This window comes from Carcharodon carcharias, chromosome 12 (genome assembly GCF_017639515.1).
Source record: "Carcharodon carcharias isolate sCarCar2 chromosome 12, sCarCar2.pri, whole genome shotgun sequence".
Taxonomy (NCBI): domain Eukaryota; kingdom Metazoa; phylum Chordata; class Chondrichthyes; order Lamniformes; family Lamnidae; genus Carcharodon; species Carcharodon carcharias.
In genome coordinates this window covers 150736264-150762431 of record NC_054478.1, presented here as the reverse complement: position 1 = coordinate 150762431, position 26168 = coordinate 150736264, and the positions used below count along the sequence as shown (strand labels likewise).

Below are 26168 nucleotides of genomic sequence, written 5' to 3'. Positions count from 1 at the left end.
CAATGGTTGGGGAGGGGGATTGAACACGGCATGAAAGGAACAAAGATTGTGGCGGGCGGGCCAAAGACAATGGCTTCAATCTTCCGAATATTTAGCTGGAGGGAACGTTAGGTCACCCGAGATTGGATGCCAGAGAAACATTCTAACAGCACAGAGACTGAGGGCTGTTTCTGTGCTGATGGCATCTTTACACAGAAGAATGGATATGGGGCATTATTTCTGTGTATATACGCCCAGAAACTCCCATAAAGAGAGTGAAAGAGCAAAGAGCCGCTAAATTCAAGCAGGATTAGACGTAAGAGCTTGATGTACAGATAATTACATTGCGCCTAAATTTTTACACCCACCTATCGATCGATTCAGCCAAACAGCTCATTATAATAGCTGTGTCCCTGGGGTGAAGAGTTGTGCCCTTGAATTTCCTGCAATTATCTTGGTTCAAGAAGAGGTGTAAAATTAAGCCAAGAATTTTTCTGGTGTTTTATTGTTATTTTTGTTAAGTGGCTGTTAAAGAAGCTGACCTTCACTGTGACCTGCTCTATATTATCTGTTATTTGAATAATTTTTTATACAGCTTCATTGTAAATCTCATTAAAATTGAAAAGCTTCCACAATTGCAGATTCTTAAGCACATCCTACTCAACGTGCGGAATGAGAGCTAGCCTGTAACTATAAGTTTCATACTTGAAGAAGGAATATACGGTGCGAGTTCAGCACTTTCCATGCGTCTCCATTGTTTATGCTCTTTAACCCTTGCTAACATCAAAATTTACATTCCAACGTACGCAAGTGAGATTGGCAGGAAATTTAAGAGAAAATTGATATTGCTAAAATGGGCATATGAGTGGGAATATTTCCCGGTTTAACTTTGCAATCAGGTCCCCCCCCCCACAGGAAATTTCACTCCATGTTTTGCAACTGGCGCTATTTTTGTACGAATGCTCGCTTTGCTTGTACAAGATTCCCATGGGCACTGTTTTTAATTTAGGCATTAGCCCGTTTGTTTTAGATAGCGTAACACCTGCATTTAAAGGTTTGCAGACTAAGTTAGTACAAACAGGGTAATTATCCCCCACGCAAGAACAGCGCCAGCAATTACTGAAAGGAACGCTTCATTCCCAACATAAATAATGGCCATTGGTGGTTTAGTGGTGCTCTCCACTGCCACATTATGTACACTATGTAGTACTATGTACACTACATAGGGTTGATATTAGAGCAGCATCTGAAAAGCCTGGCTGATACAAATGAAAACAGCGGTGATGTACGATGGGCGGCTGATCCGATACCACTTGCCTTCAGAGGCCAGTGCAGTGCAATGCAAGTTCAAAACAAAAAAATAATACTTACATTTCCCTTCTGAAACTCTGCCGGCCATCTTTCTTTAAAGCCTCCGAAGTAAAGCACTTATGCCAAGTTTAAGTTGGTTTTGGCAACAGATACACGTCACTCATTTTGTTCAAAGTTGCCCTTGCTATAATGGGAGAGCAAGTCATGGCATTTTGTGGAATTTCCTCACTTTAATAAATAACAAAGAATTTCTACCCGTGCTGGCAAACACCAATATAGAGGGCCTCAGGTCTCAGTGGCAGCGCCGATACTGCAAAGCGAACACAGCTCCTGCCCCCCACAGCCCATCTTCTAAATAGCCGCAAACTCTCATTCATAAGCTACAACCTCACCAAGTTAGGTGAGTAAATTAACGTGCCCGGAAATGAAAAGTTACAGAAAAATGAAGAAATGCGACAGTAGACGGAAATCAAATGGCGGAGGCCTGGGATCACCTCCAAGGTCCTGGAATCCCAGTTAGATAGTGTGCGCCCTGGGGTCACAATGGCCGCCAGGCAAGGCTCTGGGCAATGGCACCTGTGGAACTGTTCCCAGCTTCAAGAGCGGAGAGGAACAAGGCTAGGTGACTGTAGGCTGGTGATCAGGATCCCAGAGCAATAGTCCAGGGGCTCATGAGCTACAATTCCACCACCGACTGGCAATTTGTGATTTGGCACCAGAAACTGATCAGGAAAGCTATTTGATTATTGTGAAAAAAAAAGAACGAATTGATTCACTGATGCCCCTCAGTGAACCTCCAACCACAACTTGTATTTATGCAACATCCTTAATGTCGTGAAACATCCTGAGGCCCTTCACAGGAGTGTAAAGCTGACCTGGAGCCACGGAGGGAGATATGAGGTTAGACGAGCAAAATCTTGGTCGGAGAGGCAGGTTTTAAGGAACATCTTACCACCATAGAACCATAGAAAAGTTACAGCACAGAAGGAGGCCATTCGGCCCATCTTGTCCATGCCAGCCCAAGGATACCCAGGTGCCCTTTCTAACGCCACATTCCTGCACCCGGCCCATAGCCCTGCAACTTACAACACTTTAGGTGCAGATCCAGGTTCTTTTTAAAAGAGTTTAGAGTTTCTGCCTCCATCACCAACTTGGGTAGTGAATTCCAGATACCCACTACCCTCTGCGTAAAAAAGTTCTTCCTCATGGCCCTCCTACACCTTCTGCCACTTATCTTGAATCTATGTCCCCTGGTTCTAGAATTCTCCACCAAGGGAAACAATTTTATCCTGTCCACTCTATCTATTCCCCTCATAATTTTGTACACCTCAATCAAATCACCTCTCAGCCTTCTTTGTTCTAAGGAAAATAACCCCAACTTATCCAATCTCTCCTCGTAGCTACACTTTTCTAACCCTGGCAACATTCTTGTAAACCTCCTCTGCACTCTCTCCAGAGCTATTACATCCTTCCTGTAATGTGGTGACCAGAACTGCACACAATACTCCAGTTGTGATCTCATCAGTGTTTTATACAATTCTAACATTATATCCTTACTTTTATATTCTATACCTCTGCCAGTGAAGGAGAGCATTCCATATGCCTTCTTAAGGGAGGATGGAGAGGTGGAGAGGTTTAGGGAGAGAATTCCAGAGTTTGGGACCCTGGCCGCTGAAGGCACAGTTGCCAATAGTGGAGCGATTAACATTGAGGGTGCGCAGAATTCCAGAATTAGAGAAGCGCGGAGATCTCAGGAGGTTATAGGGCTGGAGGAGGTTACAGAAATAGAGAGGGCGGGGGGAGGGGGGATTTGAAAGCAAGGTTCGGAATTTTAAATTGAAGTGCTGCTTAGCTGGGAGGCTATGTAGGTCAGCGAGCACAGGGTGTGATGGGCGAATGGAATTGGTGCATATTAAGATATGAGCAGCAGAGTTCTGGATGAGTTTACAGAGAGTAGAATATAAAAGACCAGCCGGGAGTGCATTAGATTAGAGGTACACAGGCGTGGGTGAGGATGTTAGTGGGAACTGAGATGAAACAGGGCTCTGGCCTGTGCTACATATGACCCCTGTTTAACACTATATGGTTGGCTCTTAATGGCTGGGGTTGTACAATAAATGTCTTTCCCATATCTCAGAAATAAAAGGAAAATATTGAGAAGACAATGAAAGGAAGACTAACTCCTCCCAACACCAGGTGATGGACACCAATTATCAATGGAGAAACTCAGAACGGCACAGATTTCGTTGATAATGTCACACCCCCTGTGCAATCTCTCTTTAATGCGATTGGAACCCATTCCAGAGAGCTTGTGCTCACATGCAGTTCCTCTTGTTATCTCTTTGGCAGTGGTGGACGTGTACCAGGCCTGGTGTGGTCCCTGCAAGGCAGTCATCAGCTTGCTTCGGAAGATTAAGAACGAGCTGGGGGACGATCGCTTGCATTTTGCGGTGGTAAGGCATTTGCTTTCTTGCACGGAGTTTTGGAGTGGTGGTTGTCACCATTCTGGTCATATTACTCAGTAAAATAAGCCCCCTTCTCCATGAAGGAACCAAGGGCAAAGGCTTTGTCTGAGAGAGAGCTGCACAGGAACATCAGTGCTGGCACTCCGCATGAATACTTTGGAACTCGATGTTACACTGCAGCTGAAGCAACTCTTAAACTCCCACCCTAACCATGGTGAGACCAGTTTAAGTGTTGGCGATTAAGGTGGTCCTCTTCCTGCTAACTGTGATTGGATGTGTTCCTGGAGGCTTGATCACATGACTTGCTCCCACACGGCAGCCATTAGTCGGTCAACATGTCCATCCATGTGACGTATGGCCTTCCTCTGCCAATTGGAAAGCAAAAAGACTCATTACCCAATTGGATGATGCTTGACTGTCGGCCAAACAGCCTTTTATTTCTATTTTCAATGTTTTGATAGCTGGTGAAGAGAAATGGTGAAATGTCCTGATGATTTTTCTCCAGGGTAGCACACAGCAGCATCCTAGAGGCTGACCTTCAGCCCCTGGAGGTTTGGCAACCCCACCAGCCTGGCACATTATAGAAGACTGATAGCCAACTGCCTGCTCGCTCCAGTTGTGGAACATGGATCAGTCGTATTAAAAGGGAAAGTGATTATATGAGGAAACTGAAGGAATGTGCTTTCTGGAGCATTTATCATGTTGCTGTTTTGACACAATTCTTTCCCTAGGCTGAAGCAGACCTGGTTGAATCACTACAGAAATACAGAGGGAGATGTGAACCCACCTTCCTCTTCTACGGAGTGAGTTAATATTTAATGGATTTAAGAAGCAAAAAAAAAACCACACACTTTTCTTGTTTATATTATAGTCCTCCCTCTTCCCCAGCCCCCTTGATCTCCCCCTCTCACTCTTGTTCGGTGATGGGTTCCATATTTGCTGACACCCCTCTGATATCTTGTCTAATCACGCCATGAGTATCAATGGGCGAAGTGACCCCCCATTACCCCCCACCACCCACCACCCCCCACCCCCCTCCCGTGGGCAGTGGGTGGGGGGAATGGAACAGCACTCATCAAATCTGAGCCCGAAATCAGACTCTCCAAGAGCTTGAAACCTCTTGGTGGATGCTGGTTAACGGGTTCCTGTCCGATTCGGGCTGGCAACCTGCCCACACACTGGGCAATTGCCCCGCCATTTGGCTTGCGGTGTGTGGTAATTCAAAGGAATACCCTCACAGGGGTAAATCGAAGGGGTGGGCAGCCTCTCTGCTTTCAGTCCCGCTGTCGGTAAGATGCTCCAGTGGCAGATTCGCATTAGGGAGACAATCTGACCCAGCTTCCCACAATTTTACTGGCTCCCCCACTTCTCTTCTTGCCTCCTGGGTGCCAGTAAAATTCAGCACCTTAACCCCCCTTTGTTCTCTCTCCACAGATGCTGCCTGACCCGCTGAGTATTTCCTGTTCTTATTTCAGATTTCCAGCACCCACAGTATTTTTGATCCTGTATTAATATTTCCCCGGGTTATGATTCCATGATACAATTCACAGATTGTCTCATTTCATTACTTTTGAACGTCCACTTGAAAGGTCAAAGGCTACTAAATATTTTGACATTTGATCAACTGTGAAGATTATTTTGTGGTTTACCCTTTCATTAAAAAAAAGTGTCCTCACCGTCGATTTGAACATCGCTCTGTCTTTGTTTGCAGGGGGGGCAACTGGTTGCTGTTGTGAGGGGAGCAAATGCCCCACTGCTCCAGAAGAGCATCCTTGAACAGTTGGGAGCTGAAAAGAGGGTCCTCGAGGAGGGAGCTGAGCGCAAAGTGGTGAGATCATTACTGAGGAAGGAGATAAAATTAGACAAATATTCCTGGAAATAGAGACCCGTCGCTGAAGCTTTTCACCTTGCACCCTTCAGGACAAATGCAAGAATTCAAAATTTCAAACTATCACAACAATTTACACTACAGGAGACTCTGGCAACACCTCAGCCCGTCAGAATCGACTTCCCACCTCTATATGACAGTCCATCTCATCACGATGAAATTCTCCTTCTAATTAAATTCAGCTCCTGTTTTCTCTTTAACTCCCTCCTGTGCCCACGAATTGGCACAGAATCCACTTCTGGAGTGATACTGATTAATGTGAGCCAATGGTTACCTCCCGGCAGTGAAGGTTTATGAGCATTTAACAGGTCAGCCAGTTAAGGCCGTAGACCGGGATTTCCCGGCTCCATCGTGGTGGCACACGCCAAAGGAGATCTGGCGGTCTGGCCAAAACTCCACTAGCTTTCAGAGGGACGGGCGCTGGGCGGGGCCAGAGAATCCCACCCATAGTTTAATTTTTGTTTTTTAGGTCAAAGATGAAGGCTTGGCAGAAGAGGTGGAAGAAGAGGAGGTGATGGTGTTGGAAGACAATGAAGAGGAGATTGTGGGTAAGCGATGAAATCTTGAATGAAATCACTGCAACAAGGTGACCGTAATTTTGGAAGCAGTTAGCATTTGGAAATTTACAATGAATTGAAATCAAGGCCCCAAGTACATTCTTTCATTCAAACGGGGATAAAACTCCCTCTTTCAGTTCGTCATAACACACTTCACCTTCAACAAATGATTTAATTACTCCCAACCATTGCAAGTCTGAAAGCAGCAGCTCATGGTGTCTGAGAGCAGCCCGCAGGTGAACGTCTGGTTTTCTAGTTTTTCCTCTCTTATTTCTGCCTTTCCACTGTCTGCTTCTCTCTGCAGTGGAAGAGCTAAGCTGGAGCGTGGGGGAGATTACAGATCAGTGCACCGTTTGTTGCTGCACTCAGCACACAGAACTGAAAGTCCCAGCTTCAGTCCATGGCTTGTGCTGATGTATTTGATGTTAAACCGGGGCAGTGCTGGGATTGATGCAGTTGGTCACAATGCCCCTGAGCTAGAGAGTGGAAAGATTTCGGGTCCGCTTCTGGAAAGTACGCAGGTGAAGTCGGATGATGATGGCATCAGCTCAATTTTGATATGCCAGCCACCCGGCTGATACTCCCTGGGTATCCACAGGCTGAGGTGCCAACCAGTCTGCTGATACTCCCTGGGTATCCACAGAGTGAGGTACCAACCAGTCTGCTGATACTCCCTGGGTATCCACAGGGTGAGGTGCCAACCAGTCTGCTGATACTCCCTGGGTATCCACAGGGTGAGGTGCTGGGCCCACTGTTGGTATTGGGTGGAACTGCTTACATTTCAATAACACCTTTTACAACCTCAGGACATTCCAAAGCGCTTGCAGCCTATCAGGCACTTCTGAGGTGTTATCATGTAGGAATCCCTGCAGCCAATTTATCCACAGGAAGCTCCTGCAAACAGCAACGCGATGATGACCAGATAATCATTCTTTGTGATGTTGACTGAGGGATGAATATTGGGAGTACACTGGGGAAACTCTCCTGCTCTTCTTTGAAATCGTGCCATGGGATCTTTGACATCCACCCGAAAGGGTCTCAGTTTAACATTTCCCACGTCCAGCAACACCTTCAGCGCTGCGCTGGGAATGTCAGCCGCGATTCTGTGCTCGCGTCTCTGCAGTGGGACTTGAGCCAAAGCCTCTCCAACTCAGAAACACGAGTGCTCCCCACTCAAGCGCAGCCAGCACCCATAGAGAGCAAGGAACGGAAGGAAAGAGAACTGGTAAAAATGTAAACCGTTTTAGTTCAAGGTGATTGTACAGGTCCAGAATAAGAGAGCCAGTGATGTCAGTAGGTGCTTGGAATCTGTACTCTGTATAACTAAAATTTCCTGGCCAACTGAGTTCTGTGGTCTTTACATTGGATAGAAAAGCCCCGGAACTTTACTCCAGAAAGGGACTTGCAAAAAAGTGGTCAGCCATTTAGGACGGTGATGAGGGGAAATTTTTTCACGGAGTTTTGTAGACCTTTGGAATTCTCTAGCCCGAGAGGTCTTTGGATACTCAGCCGATGAGGATATTCAAGACTGAGATCGATTGATTTTTGAAACTCCTGCAGAATTTGGGGATAGGGCAGGAAGTGGAACTCGGCTCAAAGAACAACCATGATTGTAATGGACGGTAGAGCAGGCTCAAGGGGCTGAATACCCTCTGTCTTATTTTCTTACTAGTTGCATTTGTGAATGACCTCATCTGTTTTACTTTAATACAGTTACTGCCCACAAGTCTTACACAGTAGCAATCATCAAACCTGATGCTGTAGCTCATGGGAAAGCAGATGAAATAATAATGAAGGTGAGAAGCAGAACTTCAAACTGTTCGCGGTGAAAGCTCTCTAAAAGGTTTTATTTCAACCTATTGAGAATTAGTATTTATGGAATGACATTTTAGCTTTGAATTTTAATTTCAGTTTGATTGTGGGTCCGGGCATCCCTAAATATAAAACTGCTAGCGATGTACAGGTTTAAAGTAAGTCTTGGTTACTACTGACAAGCATTTTCAATTTTGGCAAAGAAAAATTGAGTGCTTCAATTGTTCCTTTGATATGAAGCGATACATTTTGGTGGGGAGAATGAGGAAAGGCAGTTTAAAATAAAGGGTACAGTTCCAAAGGGAGCGCAGGAACAGACAGAGCTGGGGTGCCAATCACTGAAAGTGGCAGCGCAAGTTGAGAAAGTGGTTCATAAAGCAGACAGGATCCTGGGTTTTGTCAAACCGGGCATTGAGTACAAAAGCAAGTAAGTTATGGTAAGTCTGTACAAAACACTGGTTCGGTCTCAGCTAGAGTATTGCATCCAATTCTGAGTGCCACACTTTAAGAAGTTAGCGAAGGCATTGGAGATGGTGCAGAAAAGATTCACAAGGATGTTTCCAGGGATGAGAGACTTCAATTAAGAGGATATATTAAAGGAGTTGGGTCATTTTCCTTATAGACGGAAGGCTGAGAGGAGATTTGATAGAGGTATTCAAAATCATGAGGGGTCTGGACAGGGTAGATAGAGAGAAATCGTTGCCATTGGTGGAAGGGTCAGAAACCAGATTTAAAATGAATAGAACCAAAAAAGATACAAGCATAAATTTCATTACACAACGGGTGGTTAGAATGTGGAATGCACTGTCTGAGAGCGTGGAAGAGGTAGATTCAATTATGGCTTTAAAAAGTGAACTGAATAATTATCTGAAGAGAAAATGTTTGCAGGGCTGTGGGAGAAAGGTGGGAATGTGGGGCTGGCTGGGATGCTCCTGCAGAGAGTTGGCACAAACTTAATGGACCAAATGGCCTCCTTCTGTGCTACAACTGTTCTGTGGTTCTGTGTGTTGTGATTTTGCCAAGCTCTTCACACTCTTACTCTCAGCATTTAAACCCACAGGCTCTATCTGACTATAGTCTGTAGATGCCAGCTCAAAATTAAGCCAAACGAGTGGGAGAAGCCTTGTCCAATGGATCAGTCAGTAAATGTAACCAGTCTGAGCTAAGTTAGCTAGCACTTCCTGAAGCATTGGGAAAGAAAATAAGCACACGTGTTCCCCTGTGTAACACAGTGACACTCCCCTCCCTGACCATTCCCCACCCACTTCACTGGAACATGTACATGTGTGCCTGTTGGGAGAACATGGTATAATTATGAAGATAAAAGCAAAACACTGCAGATGCTGGAAATCTGAAATAAAAACAGAAAATGCTGGAAAAGCTCAGCAGGTCTGACAGCCTCTGTGGAGCGAGAAGCAGAGTTAACGTTTCGAGTCCGTATGACCCTTCTTCAGAGCTTTTATGGCATAACCACTGTTACTGCCACTCACTGTCTACACTCGGACATGAAGCTGACCTTGTGAGTAAGATGCTACTGTCTGCACCATATCCAAAGATTAATGTGGAACCCTACAGGGATATATCCAGGTCTAGGTGCAAGTGAGCTGATCACTCTTACCTGGTGTGACCCTGTTCTTACTTGCCAAACATTTGCTATTAAAGCACCTTACAACTCGCTTAATAACCAATTTAAGAGAAGTGAAGATACAATACAAAAGAAAATAACATTACACAGGGAATATTCACAAGATCAGGCTCCCGTGACTGGTATGTTTTTCATCCTGGACTGTTTAATGTTGGAAATGCCAGAGGACAAAATGCACCAAGATCTGTGTTGGGTTGTTAATGAGAAAGAATTTGAAGGTGCAAAGTTCCTGCTAAAGTTTACCAGTGTTTCCTCAGATTCAGGAAGCAGGCTTCGAAATCTTATCTCACGAGGAGCAGGCGTTAACAGAGGAAGAGGCTCGAGATTTCTACCAACACAAAGTGGAAGAGGTGAGTGGGAAAGCCTTTCAGATGGAGGTGTAAAGAATTTCTCAGCTGCAGAAACGACATTCTGGCTTGATACAGGCTTCCCATTTCCTGTTAACTTCAGAAACATTGAGGGAAATATGAACCCTAGACCTAAGGCTGCACTATGATGGATGCAATGGACCTCCTATGTACAATACCACCTGGGAGAAGCGTTGAGTAAGGGACAGCCCTTACCCTGTATTGAAGTAGAGAAATTGGATAGTGCACCACACTCGTGCATCCCCCTCTGACTGAGTGTAGAATGGTAGCGACAGAGGTGAGAACGAGTGGCATTGGCCAAGAGAGGCCTGCCAAGAACCTAGTTACCGATCTGTCACCTTAGCTGGTGGGTAGCCTATAGAATCTTGGAGGAGGAAGAAAGTAGGAAATACCAAACCATCAAAGATTACATAATAAAAGTATTGTCATTCTAATAAGGTGCAGTGATTTTCCGGCACTGTTTGTTTGTTTGTTCTCGACTTTACAGCCTCATTTTGAGGAGCTCATTCACTTCATGTCCAGTGGACCTTGCCATGTTCTGATTCTGTCCAGATCTGAGGGAACGGAAGATGTCATCCCGCTGTGGAGAGAATTTATTGGTCCAACTGATGTAGAAGTTGCAAAACAGGAGAAGCCTGAAAGGTAATGAAAGGGCATGGTGAGTGCTGGAGTCTCAGCAATGTAGCAACTTGAATAAATCTGCCCCAAAATTCCAGCACTCTGTATAAATAATAGTATATTCCTGCCTGCTTGCTAATGCAGCTTCTGACAGCGGATTGGGACCAATTGAGAACTCACCTCCAACTTAACCCAAATAAAAATAGTTGAAAATAAAATGCAGCAGAATGTTAACCAGCGGCTGTTTAACTGCTTTGAAAAGTAACCTTGACATGATCGCAGGCTTTGAGTCGAGACTTTCTAACTCTGTGTGGATTTCCTTCCAAAGTCTCCGGGCTCTGTATGGGACTGAACATGTATTCAATGCGGTTCATGGCAGCGATGACAAGGACCAGGCCAGCAGGGAGCTAGCCTTCTTCTTCCCCCACTTTGCAGCTTCTTCTGAGGCCCAGCGTCAGCTTCACCAAGATGAGCGGGTGCAGAACACCCTGGCGCTAATCAGGCCAGATATCTTAAAGGAGAAAAAAGGTGAGGACAATTTCCTTAGCACTGAACCAGAGATGGCTCTGGGTTTGCCTGTTGACGCTCAGACTCACACTAATAACACCTGTAACTAATAAAATTAGCGAGGGGACTGGACTGGAGCTTCAGGGACAAGAATAGATTCAGACCGTTAATGACATACAAACTTTCTGCCTCCAAGACAGTGTAACTGTGTATACCATCATCGCTCAATGAAAGCACTGAGGTTCAGTACAGGACCGTATACTCTGTAATATTTACCACACGACCGTATTCTCTATAATATTTACCATACGACCGTATTCTCTATAATATTTACAACACGACCGTATACTCTGTAATATTTACCACACGACCGTATTCTCTATAATATTTACCACACGACCGTATTCTCTATAATATTTACAACACGACCGTATACTCTGTAATATTTACCACACGACCGTATTCTCTATAATATTTACCACACGACCGTATTCTCTATAATATTTACCACACGACCGTATTCTCTATAATATTTACCACACGACCGTATTCTCTATAATATTTACAACACGACCGTATACTCTGTAATATTTACCACACGACCGTATTCTCTATAATATTTACCACACGACCGTATTCTCTATAATATTTACCACACGAACATATTCTCTGTAATATTTGCAACATGACCGTATTCTCTATAATATTTACTACACGACCGTATTCTCTATAATATTTACCACACGACCGTATTCTCTATAATATTTACCACACGACCGTATTCTCTATAATATTTACCACACGGCCGTATTCTCTATAATATTTACCACACGGCCGTATTCTCTATAATATTTACTACATGACCGTATTCTCTATAATATTTACTACACGACCGTATTCTCTATAATATTTACCACACGGCCGTATTCTCTATAATATTTACTACATGACCGTATTCTCTATAATATTTACTACACGGCTGTATTCTCTATAATATTTACGACATGACCATATTCTCTATAACATTTACAACATGACTGTATTCTCTATAATATTTACTACATGACCGTATTCTCTATAACATTTACTACACAACCGTATTCTCTATAATATTTACTACACGACCGTATTCTCTATAATATTTACCACACGACCGTATTCTCTATAATATTTACCACACGACCGTATTCTCTATAATATTTACTACACGGCCGTATTCTCTATAATATTTACCACACGGCCGTATTCTCTATAATATTTACCACACGACCGTATTCTCTATAATATTTACCACACGGCCGTATTCTCTATAATATTTACCACACGGCCGTATTCTCTATAATATTTACTACACGAACGTATTCTCTATAATATTTACCACACGACCGTATTCTCTATAATATTTACCACACGGCCGTATTCTCTATAATATTTACTACACGGCCGTATTCTCTATAACATTTACAACACGGCCGTATTCTCTATAATATTTACAACACGACCGTATTCTCTATAATATTTACTACACGACCGTATTCTCTATAATATTTACTACACGACCGTATTCTCTATAACATTTACAACACGACCGTATTCTCTATAATATTTACTACACGACCGTATTCTCTATAATATTTACTACATGACCGTATTCTCTATAATATTTACTACACGACTGTATTCTCTATAATATTTACTACACGACCATATTCTCTATAATATTTACTACACGACTGTATTCTCTATAATATTTACTACACGGCCGTATTCTCTATAATATTTACCACACGACCGTATTCTCTATAATATTTACTACATGACCGTATTCTCTATAATATTTACCACACGACCGTATTCTCTATAATATTTACTACACGGCCGTATTCTCTATAATATTTACCACACGACCGTATTCTCTATAATATTTACTACATGACCGTATTCTCTATAATATTTACCACACGACCGTATTCTCTATAATATTTACTACATGACCGTATTCTCTATAATATTTACTACACGGCCGTATTCTCTATAATATTTACTACACGACCGTATTCTCTATAATATTTACAACACGACCGTATTCTCTATAACATTTACTACACGAACGTATTCTCTGTAATATATACAACACGACCGTATTCTCTATAACATTTACAACACGACCGTATTCTCTATAACATTTACTACACGAACGTATTCTCTGTAATATATACAACACGACCGTATTCTCTATAATATTTACAACACGACCGTATTCTCTATAACATTTACTACACGAACGTATTCTCTATAATATTTACCACACGACCGTATTCTCTATAATATTTACTACACGGCCGTATTCTCTATAACATTTACAACACGGCCGTATTCTCTATAATATTTACAACACGACCGTATTCTCTATAATATTTACTACACGACCGTATTCTCTATAATATTTACTACACGACCGTATTCTCTATAATATTTACTACACGACCGTATTCTCTATAACATTTACTACACGACCGTATTCTCTATAACATTTACAACACGACCGTATTCTCTATAATATTTACTACACGACCGTATTCACTATAATATTTACTACATGATTGTATTCACTATAATATTTACAACACGACCGTATTCTCTATAATATTTACTACACAACCGTATACTCTGTAATATTTACTACACGACCGTATTCTCTATAATATTTACTACATGACCGTATTCTCTATAATATTTACTACACGGCCGTATTCTCTATAATATTTACTACATGACCGTATTCTCTATAATATTTACTACATGACCGTATTCTCTATAATATTTACTACATGACTGTATTCTCTATAATATTTACTACATGACCGTATTCTCTATAATATTTACTACACGGTCGTATTCTCTATAATATTTACGACATGACCATATTCTCTATAATATTTACCACACGACCGTATTCTCTATAATATTTACAACGTGACAGTATTCTCTATAATATTTACAACATGACCGTATTCTCTATAACATTTACAACACGACCGTATTCTCTATAATATTTACAACGTGACAGTATTCTCTATAACATTTACAACACGACCGTATTCTCTATAATATTTACAACACGACCATATTCTCTATAACATTTACAACACGACCGTATTCTCTATAATATTTACCACACGACCGTATTCTCTATAATATTTACAACACGACCGTATTCTCTATAATATTTACAACATGACCGTATTCTCTATAATATTTACTACATGACCGTATTCTCTATAATATTTACCACACGACCGTATTCTCTATAATATTTACCACACGAACATATTCTCTGTAATATTTACAACATGACCGTATTCTCTATAATATTTACTACACAACCGTATTCTCTATAATATTTACTACACGACCGTATTCACTATAACATTTACTACATGACCGTATTCTCTATAATATTTACTACACGACCGTATTCTCTATAATATTTACCACACGACCGTATTCTCTATAATATTTACCACATGACCGTATTCTCTATAACATTTACCACACGAACGTATTCTCTGTAATATATACAACACGACCGTATTCTCTATAATATTTACAACACGACCGTATTCTCTATAACATTTACTACACGAACGTATTCTCTGTAATATATACAACACGACCGTATTCTCTATAATATTTACTACACGACCGTATTCTCTATAATATTTACTACACGACCGTATTCTCTATAATATTTACTACACGACCGGATTCACTATAACATTTACTACATGACCGTATTCTCTATAATATTTACTACATGATTGTATTCTCTATAATATTTACTACACGACCGTATTCTCTATAATATTTACTACACGACTGTATTCTCTATAATATTTACTACACGACCGTATTCTCTATAATATTTACTACACGACTGTATTCTCTATAATATTTACTACATGACCGTATTCTCTATAATATTTACGACATGACCATATTCTCTATAACATTTAAGACATGACCGTATTCTCTATAATATTTACAACACGACCGTATTCTCTATAACATTTACTACACGAACGTATTCTCTGTAATATATACAACACGACCGTATTCTCTATAATATTTACAACACGACCGTATTCTCTATAACATTTACCACACGAACGTATTCTCTGTAATATATACAACACGACCGTATTCTCTATAATATTTACAACACGACCGTATTCTCTATAACATTTACCACACGAACGTATTCTCTGTAATATATACAACACGACCGTATTCTCTATAATATTTACAACGCGACCGTATTCTCTATAATATTTACTACACGACCGTATTCGCTATAATATTTACTACACGACCGTATTCTCTATAACATTTACAACACGACCGTATTCTCTATAATATTTACTACACGACCGTATTCTCTATAATATTTACTACACGACCGTATTCTCTATAACATTTACAACACGACCGTATTCTCTATAATATTTACTACACGACCGTATACTCTGTAATATTTACTACACGACCGTATTCTCTATAATATTTACAACACGACCATATTCTCTATAATATTTACTACATGACCGTATTCTCTATAATATTTACTACACGGCCGTATTCTCTATAATATTTACTACATGACTGTATTCTCTATAATATTTACTACATGACCGTATTCTCTATAACATTTACAACACGACCGTATTCTCTATAATATTTACTACACGACCGTATACTCTGTAATATTTACTACACGACCGTATTCTCTATAATATTTACAACACGACCATATTCTCTATAATATTTACTACACGGCCGTATTCTCTATAATATTTACGACATGACCATATTCTCTATAATATTTACTACATGACTGTATTCTCTATAATATTTACTACACGGCCGTATTCTCTATAATATTTACGACATGACCATATTCTCTATAACATTTACAACATGACTGTATTCTCTATAATATTTACAACACGACCGTATTCTCTATAATATTTACAACACGACCGTATTCTCTATAACATTTACTACACGAACATATTCTCTGTAATATTTACAACATGACCGTATTCTCTATAATATTTACTACACGACCGTATTCTCTATAATATTTACAACGTGACAGTATTCTCTATAATATTTACTACACGACCGTATTCACTATAATATTTACTACGTGATTGTATTCACTATAATATTTACAACACGACCGTATTCTCTATAATATTTACTACACGACCGTATTCTCTATAATATTTACTACACGACCGTATTCTCTATAACATTTACAACACGACCGTATTCTCTATAATATTTACAACATGGCCGTATTCTCTATAATATTTACTACATGACCATATTCACTATAATATTTACTACACAACCGTATTCGCTATAATATTTACAACATGACCGTATTCTCTTGAATATTTACTACACGACCGTATTCTCTATAATATTTACTACACGACCGTATTCGCTATAATATTTACAACACGACCGTATTCTCTATAATATTTACTACACGACCGTATTCACTATAACATTTACTACACGACCGTATTCACTATAACATTTACTACATGACCGTATTCTCTATAATATTTACTACATGATTGTATTCACTATAATATTTACAACACGACCGTATTCTCTATAATATTTACTACACGACCGTATTCTCTATAATATTTACTACACGACCGTATTCTCTATAATATTTACTACACGACTGTATTCTCTATAATATTTACTACACGACCGTATTCTCTATAATATTTACTACACGACTGTATTCTCTATAATATTTACTACATGACCGTATTCTCTATAATATTTACGACATGACCATATTCTCTATAACATTTAAGACATGACCGTATTCTCTATAATATTTACAACACGACCGTATTCTCTATAACATTTACTACACGAACGTATTCTCTGTAATATATACAACACGACCGTATTCTCTATAATATTTACAACACGACCGTATTCTCTATAACATTTACCACACGAACGTATTCTCTGTAATATATACAACACGACCGTATTCTCTATAATATTTACAACACGACCGTATTCTCTATAACATTTACTACACGAACGTATTCTCTGTAATATATACAACACGACCGTATTCTCTATAATATTTACAACGCGACCGTATTCTCTATAATATTTACTACACGACCGTATTCGCTATAATATTTACTACACGACCGTATTCTCTATAACATTTACAACACGACCGTATTCTCTATAATAGTTACTACACGACCGTATTCTCTATAATATTTACTACACGACCGTATTCTCTATAACATTTACAACACGACCGTATTCTCTATAATATTTTCTACACGACCGTATACTCTGTAATATTTACTACACGACCGTATTCTCTATAATATTTACAACACGACCATATTCTCTATAATATTTACTACATGACCGTATTCTCTATAATATTTACTACACGGCCGTATTCTCTATAATATTTACTACATGACTGTATTCTCTATAATATTTACTACATGACCGTATTCTCTATAACATTTACAACACGACCGTATTCTCTATAATATTTACTACACGACCGTATACTCTGTAATATTTACTACACGACCGTATTCTCTATAATATTTACAACACGACCATATTCTCTATAATATTTACTACATGACTGTATTCTCTATAATATTTACTACATGACCGTATTCTCTATAATATTTACTACACGGCCGTATTCTCTATAATATTTACGACATGACCATATTCTCTATAATATTTACTACATGACCGTATTCTCTATAATATTTACTACACGGCCGTATTCTCTATAATATTTACGACATGACCATATTCTCTATAACATTTACAACATGACTGTATTCTCTATAATATTTACAACACGACCGTATTCTCTATAATATTTACAACACGACCGTATTCTCTATAACATTTACTACACGAACATATTCTCTGTAATATTTACAACATGACCGTATTCTCTATAATATTTACTACACGACCGTATTCTCTATAATATTTACAACGTGACAGTATTCTCTATAATATTTACTACACGACCGTATTCACTATAATATTTACTACGTGATTGTATTCACTATAATATTTACAACACGACCGTATTCTCTATAATATTTACGACACGACCGTATTCTCTATAATATTTACTACACGACCGTATTCTCTATAACATTTACAACACGACCGTATTCTCTATAATATTTACAACATGGCCGTATTCTCTATAATATTTACTACATGACCATATTCACTATAATATTTACTACACAACCGTATTCGCTATAATATTTACAACATGACCGTATTCTCTTGAATATTTACTACACGACCGTATTCTCTATAATATTTACTACACGACCGTATTCGCTATAATATTTACAACACGACCGTATTCTCTATAATATTTACTACACGACCGTATTCACTATAACATTTACTACACGACCGTATTCACTATAACATTTACTACATGACCGTATTCTCTATAATATTTACTACATGATTGTATTCACTATAATATTTACAACACGACCGTATTCTCTATAATATTTACTACACGACCGTATTCTCTATAATATTTACCACACGACCGTATTCTCTATAATATTTACCACACGACCGTATTCTCTATAATATTTACGACATGACCGTATTCTCTATAATATTTACTACACGGCCGTATTCTCTATAATATTTACTACACGGCCGTATTCTCTATAATATTTACTACACGGCCGTATTCTCTATAATATTTACGACATGACCGTATTCTCTATAATATTTACCACACGGCCGTATTCTCTATAATATTTACGACATGACCATATTCTCTATAATATTTACTACATGACCGTATTCTCTATAATATTTACTACACGGCCGTATTCTCTATAATATTTACGACATGACCATATTCTCTATAACATTTACAACATGACTGTATTCTCTATAATATTTACTACATGACCGTATTCTCTATAACATTTACTACACGACCGTATTCTCTATAATATTTACGACATGACCATATTCTCTATAACATTTACAACATGACTGTATTCTCTATAATATTTACAACACGACCGTATTCTCTATAATATTTACTACACGGCCGTATTCTCTATAATATTTACGACATGACCATATTCTCTATAACATTTACAACATGACTGTATTCTCTATAATATTTACAACACGACCGTATTCTCTATAACATTTACTACACGACCGTATTCTCTATAATATTTACTACACGACCGTATTCTCTATAATATTTACTACATGACAGTATTCTCTATAATATTTACTACACGACCGTATTCTCTATAATATTTACTACACGACCGTATTCTCTATAACATTTACAACACGACCGTATTCTCTATAATATTTACTACACGACCGTATACTCTGTAATATTTACTACACGACCGTATTCTCTATAATATTTACAACACGACCATATTCTCTATAATATTTACTACATGACCGTATTCTCTATAATATTTACTACATGGCCGTATTCTCTATAATATTTACTACATGACCGTATTCTCTATAATATTTACTACACGGCCGTATTCGCTATAATATTTACGACATGACCATATTCTCTATAATATTTACTACATGACCGTATTCTCTATAATATTTACTACACGGCCGTATTCTCTATAATATTTACGACATGACCATATTCTCTATAACATTTACAACACGAACGTATTCTCTGTAATATTTACAACACGACCGTATTCTCTATAATATTTACTACACGACCGTATTCTCTATAATTTTTACAACGTGACAGTATTCTCTATAATATTTACTACACGACTGTATTCACTATAATATTTACTACGTGATTGTATTCACTATAATATTTACAACACGACCGTATTCTCTATAACATTTACTACACGAACATATTCTCTGTAATATTTACAACATGACCGTATTCTCTATAATATTTACTACACGACCGTATTCTCTATAATATTTACAACGTGACAGTATTCTCTATAATATTTACTACACGACCGTATTCACTATAATATTTACTACGTGATTGTATTCACTATAATATTTACAACACGACCGTATTCTCTATAATATTTACTACACGACCGTATTCTCTATAATATTTACTACACGACCGTATTCTCTATAACATTTACAACACGACCGTATTCTCTATAATATTTACAACATGGCCGTATTCTCTATAATATTTACTACATGACCATATTCACTATAATATTTACTACACAACCGTATTCGCTATAATATTTACAACATGACCGTATTCTCTTGAATATTTACTACACGACCGTATTCTCTATAATATTTACTACACGACCGTATTCTCTATAATATTTACAACACGACCGTATTCTCTATAATATTTACTACACGACCGTATTCACTATAACATTTACTACACGACCGTATTCACTATAACATTTACTACATGACCGTATTCTCTATAATATTTACTACATGATTGTATTCACTATAATATTTACAACACGACCGTATTCTCTATAATATTTACTACACGACCGTATTCTCTATAATATTTACCACACGACCGTATTCTCTATAATATTTACCACACGACCGTATTCTCTATAATATTTACCACATGACCGTATTCTCTATAATATTTACTACATGACAGTATTCTCTATAATATTTACTACACGACCGTATTCTCTATAATATTTACTACACGACCGTATTCTCTATAACATTTACAACACGACCGTATTCTCTATAATATTTACTACACGACCGTATACTCTGTAATATTTACTACACGACCGTATTCTCTATAATATTTACAACACGACCATATTCTCTATAATATTTACTACATGACCGTATTCTCTATAATATTTACTACATGGCCGTATTCTCTATAATATTTACTACATGACCGTATTCTCTATAATATTTACTACACGGCCGTATTCGCTATAATATTTACGACATGACCATATTCTCTATAATATTTACTACATGACCGTATTCTCTATAATATTTACTACACGGCCGTATTCTCTATAATATTTACGACATGACCATATTCTCTATAACATTTACAACACGAACGTATTCTCTGTAATATTTACAACACGACCGTATTCTCTATAATATTTACTACACGACCGTATTCTCTATAATTTTTACAACGTGACAGTATTCTCTATAATATTTACTACACGACTGTATTCACTATAATATTTACTACGTGATTGTATTCACTATAATATTTACAACACGACCGTATTCTCTATAACATTTACTACACGAACATATTCTCTGTAATATTTACAACATGACCGTATTCTCTATAATATTTACTACACGACCGTATTCTCTATAATATTTACAACGTGACAGTATTCTCTATAATATTTACTACACGACCGTATTCACTATAATATTTACTACGTGATTGTATTCACTATAATATTTACAACACGACCGTATTCTCTATAATATTTACTACACGACCGTATTCTCTATAATATTTACTACACGACCGTATTCTCTATAACATTTACAACACGACCGTATTCTCTATAATATTTACAACATGGCCGTATTCTCTATAATATTTACTACATGACCATATTCACTATAATATTTACTACACAACCGTATTCGCTATAATATTTACAACATGACCGTATTCTCTTGAATATTTACTACACGACCGTATTCTCTATAATATTTACTACACGACCGTATTCGCTATAATATTTACAACACGACCGTATTCTCTATAATATTTACTACACGACCGTATTCACTATAACATTTACTACACGACCGTATTCACTATAACATTTACTACATGACCGTATTCTCTATAATATTTACTACATGATTGTATTCACTATAATATTTACAACACGACCGTATTCTCTATAATATTTACTACACGACCGTATTCTCTATAATATTTACCACACGACCGTATTCTCTATAATATTTACCACACGACCGTATTCTCTATAATATTTACGACATGACCGTATTCTCTATAATATTTACTACACGACCGTATTCTCTATAATATTTACTACACGACCGGATTCACTATAACATTTACTACATGACCGTATTCTCTATAATATTTACTACATGATTGTATTCACTATAATATTTACAACACGACCGTATTCTCTATAATATTTACTACACGACTGTATTCACTATAACATTTACTACATGACCGTATTCTCTATAATATTTACTACATGATTGTATTCACTATAATATTTACAACACGACCGTATTCTCTATAATATTTACTACACGACCGTATTCTCTATAATATTTACTACACGACCATATTCTCTATAATATTTACTACACGACTGTATTCTCTATAATATTTACTACACGACCGTATTCTCTATAATATTTACTACACGACTGTATTCTCTATAATATTTACTACATGACCGTATTCTCTATAATATTTACGACATGACCATATTCTCTATAACATTTAAGACATGACCGTATTCTCTATAATATTTACAACACGACCGTATTCTCTATAACATTTACTACACGAACGTATTCTCTGTAATATATACAACACGACCGTATTCTCTATAATATTTACAACACGACCGTATTCTCTATAACATTTACCACACGAACGTATTCTCTGTAATATATACAACACGACCGTATTCTCTATAATATTTACAACACGACCGTATTCTCTATAACATTTACTACACGAACGTATTCTCTGTAATATATACAACACGACCGTATTCTCTATAATATTTACAACGCGACCGTATTCTCTATAATATTTACTACACGACCGTATTCGCTATAATATTTACTACACGACCGTATTCTCTATAACATTTACAACACGACCGTATTCTCTATAATATTTACTACACGACCGTATTCTCTATAATATTTACTACACGACCGTATTCTCTATAACATTTACTACACGACCGTATTCTCTATAATATTTACTACACGACCGTATACTCTGTAATATTTACTACACGACCGTATTCTCTATAATATTTACAACACGACCATATTCTCTATAATATTTACTACATGACCGTATTCTCTATAATATTTACTACACGGCCGTATTCTCTATAATATTTACTACATGACTGTATTCTCTATAATATTTACTACATGACCGTATTCTCTATAACATTTACAACACGACCGTATTCTCTATAATATTTACTACACGACCGTATACTCTGTAATATTTACTACACGACCGTATTCTCTATAATATTTACAACACGACCATATTCTCTATAATATTTACTACATGACCGTATTCTCTATAATATTTACTACACGGCCGTATTCTCTATAATATTTACTACATGACTGTATTCTCTATAATATTTACTACATGACCGTATTCTCTATAATATTTACTACACGGCCGTATTCTCTATAATATTTACGACATGACCATATTCTCTATAATATTTACTACATGACCGTATTCTCTATAATATTTACTACACGGCCGTATTCTCTATAATATTTACGACATGACCATATTCTCTATAACATTTACAACATGACTGTATTCTCTATAATATTTACAACACGACCGTATTCTCTATAATATTTACAACACGACCGTATTCTCTATAACATTTACTACACGAACATATTCTCTGTAATATTTACAACATGACCGTATTCTCTATAATATTTACTACACGACCGTATTCTCTATAATATTTACAACGTGACAGTATTCTCTATAATATTTACTACACGACCGTATTCACTATAATATTTACTACGTGATTGTATTCACTATAATATTTACAACACGACCGTATTCTCTATAATATTTACTACACGACCGTATTCTCTATAATATTTACTACACGACCGTATTCTCTATAACATTTACAACACGACCGTATTCTCTATAATATTTACAACATGGCCGTATTCTCTATAATATTTACTACATGACCATATTCACTATAATATTTACTACACAACCGTATTCGCTATAATATTTACAACATGACCGTATTCTCTTGAATATTTACTACACGACCGTATTCTCTATAATATTTACTACACGACCGTATTCGCTATAATATTTACAACACGACCGTATTCTCTATAATATTTACTACACGACCGTATTCACTATAACATTTACTACACGACCGTATTCACTATAACATTTACTACATGACCGTATTCTCTATAATATTTACTACATGATTGTATTCACTATAATATTTACAACACGACCGTATTGTCTATAATATTTACTACACGACCGTATTCTCTATAATATTTACTACACGACCGTATTCGCTATAATATTTACAACACGACCGTATTCTCTATAATATTTACTACACGACCGTATTCACTATAACATTTACTACACGACCGTATTCACTATAATATTTACTACATGATTGTATTCACTATAATATTTACAACACGACCGTATTCTCTATAATATTTACTACACGACCGTATTCTCTATAATATTTACCACACGACCGTATTCTCTATAATATTTACCACACGACCGTATTCTCTATAATATTTACTACACGGCCGTATTCTCTATAATATTTACTACACGGCCGTATTCTCTATAATATTTACGACATGACCGTATTCTCTATAATATTTACTACACGGCCGTATTCTCTATAATATTTACGACATGACCATATTCTCTATAATATTTACTACATGACCGTATTCTCTATAATATTTACTACACGGCCGTATTCTCTATAATATTTACGACATGACCATATTCTCTATAACATTTACAACATGACTGTATTCTCTATAATATTTACTACATGACCGTATTCTCTATAACATTTACTACACGACCGTATTCTCTATAATATTTACGACATGACCATATTCTCTATAACATTTACAACATGACTGTATTCTCTATAATATTTACAACACGACCGTATTCTCTATAATATTTACTACACGGCCGTATTCTCTATAATATTTACGACATGACCATATTCTCTATAACATTTACAACATGACTGTATTCTCTATAATATTTACAACACGACCGTATTCTCTATAACATTTACTACACGACCGTATTCTCTATAATATTTACTACACAACCGTATTCTCTATAATATTTACTACATGACAGTATTCTCTATAATATTTACTACACGACCGTATTCTCTATAATATTTACTACACGGCCGTATTCTCTATAATATTTACGACATGACCATATTCTCTATAATATTTACTACATGACCGTATTCTCTATAATATTTACTACACGGCCGTATTCTCTATAATATTTACGACATGACCATATTCTCTATAACATTTACAACACGAACGTATTCTCTGTAATATTTACAACACGACCGTATTCTCTATAATATTTACTACACGACCGTATTCTCTATAATTTTTACAACGTGACAGTATTCTCTATAATATTTACTACACGACCGTATTCACTATAATATTTACTACGTGATTGTATTCACTATAATATTTACAACACGACCGTATTCTCTATAATATTTACTACACGACCGTATTCTCTATAATATTTACTACACGACCGTATTCTCTATAACATTTACAACACGACCGTATTCTCTATAATATTTACAACATGGCCGTATTCTCTATAATATTTACTACATGACCATATTCACTATAATATTTACTACACAACCGTATTCGCTATAATATTTACAACATGACCGTATTCTCTTGAATATTTACTACACGACCGTATTCTCTATAATATTTACTACACGACCGTATTCGCTATAATATTTACAACACGACCGTATTCTCTATAATATTTACAACACGACCGTATTCTCTATAATATTTACTACACGACCG

The 26168-nt window shown here is 37.2% G+C and overlaps 1 protein-coding gene across 2 annotated transcripts in view; it reads left to right on the top strand.

Moving 5' to 3' along the window:
- The window catches only part of nme9 (NME/NM23 family member 9), a 93684-nt gene that overhangs the window by 44914 nt on the left and 22602 nt on the right, over positions 1–26168 (top strand). For both annotated transcript variants that reach the window (XM_041201311.1, XM_041201310.1), the window contains exons 4-11: positions 3640–3743; positions 4487–4558; positions 5467–5583; positions 6113–6191; positions 7914–7996; positions 9915–10007; positions 10513–10667; positions 10972–11171. In XM_041201311.1, coding sequence (XP_041057245.1) covers positions 3640–3743; positions 4487–4558; positions 5467–5583; positions 6113–6191; positions 7914–7996; positions 9915–10007; positions 10513–10667; positions 10972–11171 — 903 coding nt within the window. The remainder of the gene's footprint in view (positions 1–3639; positions 3744–4486; positions 4559–5466; positions 5584–6112; positions 6192–7913; positions 7997–9914; positions 10008–10512; positions 10668–10971; positions 11172–26168) is intronic.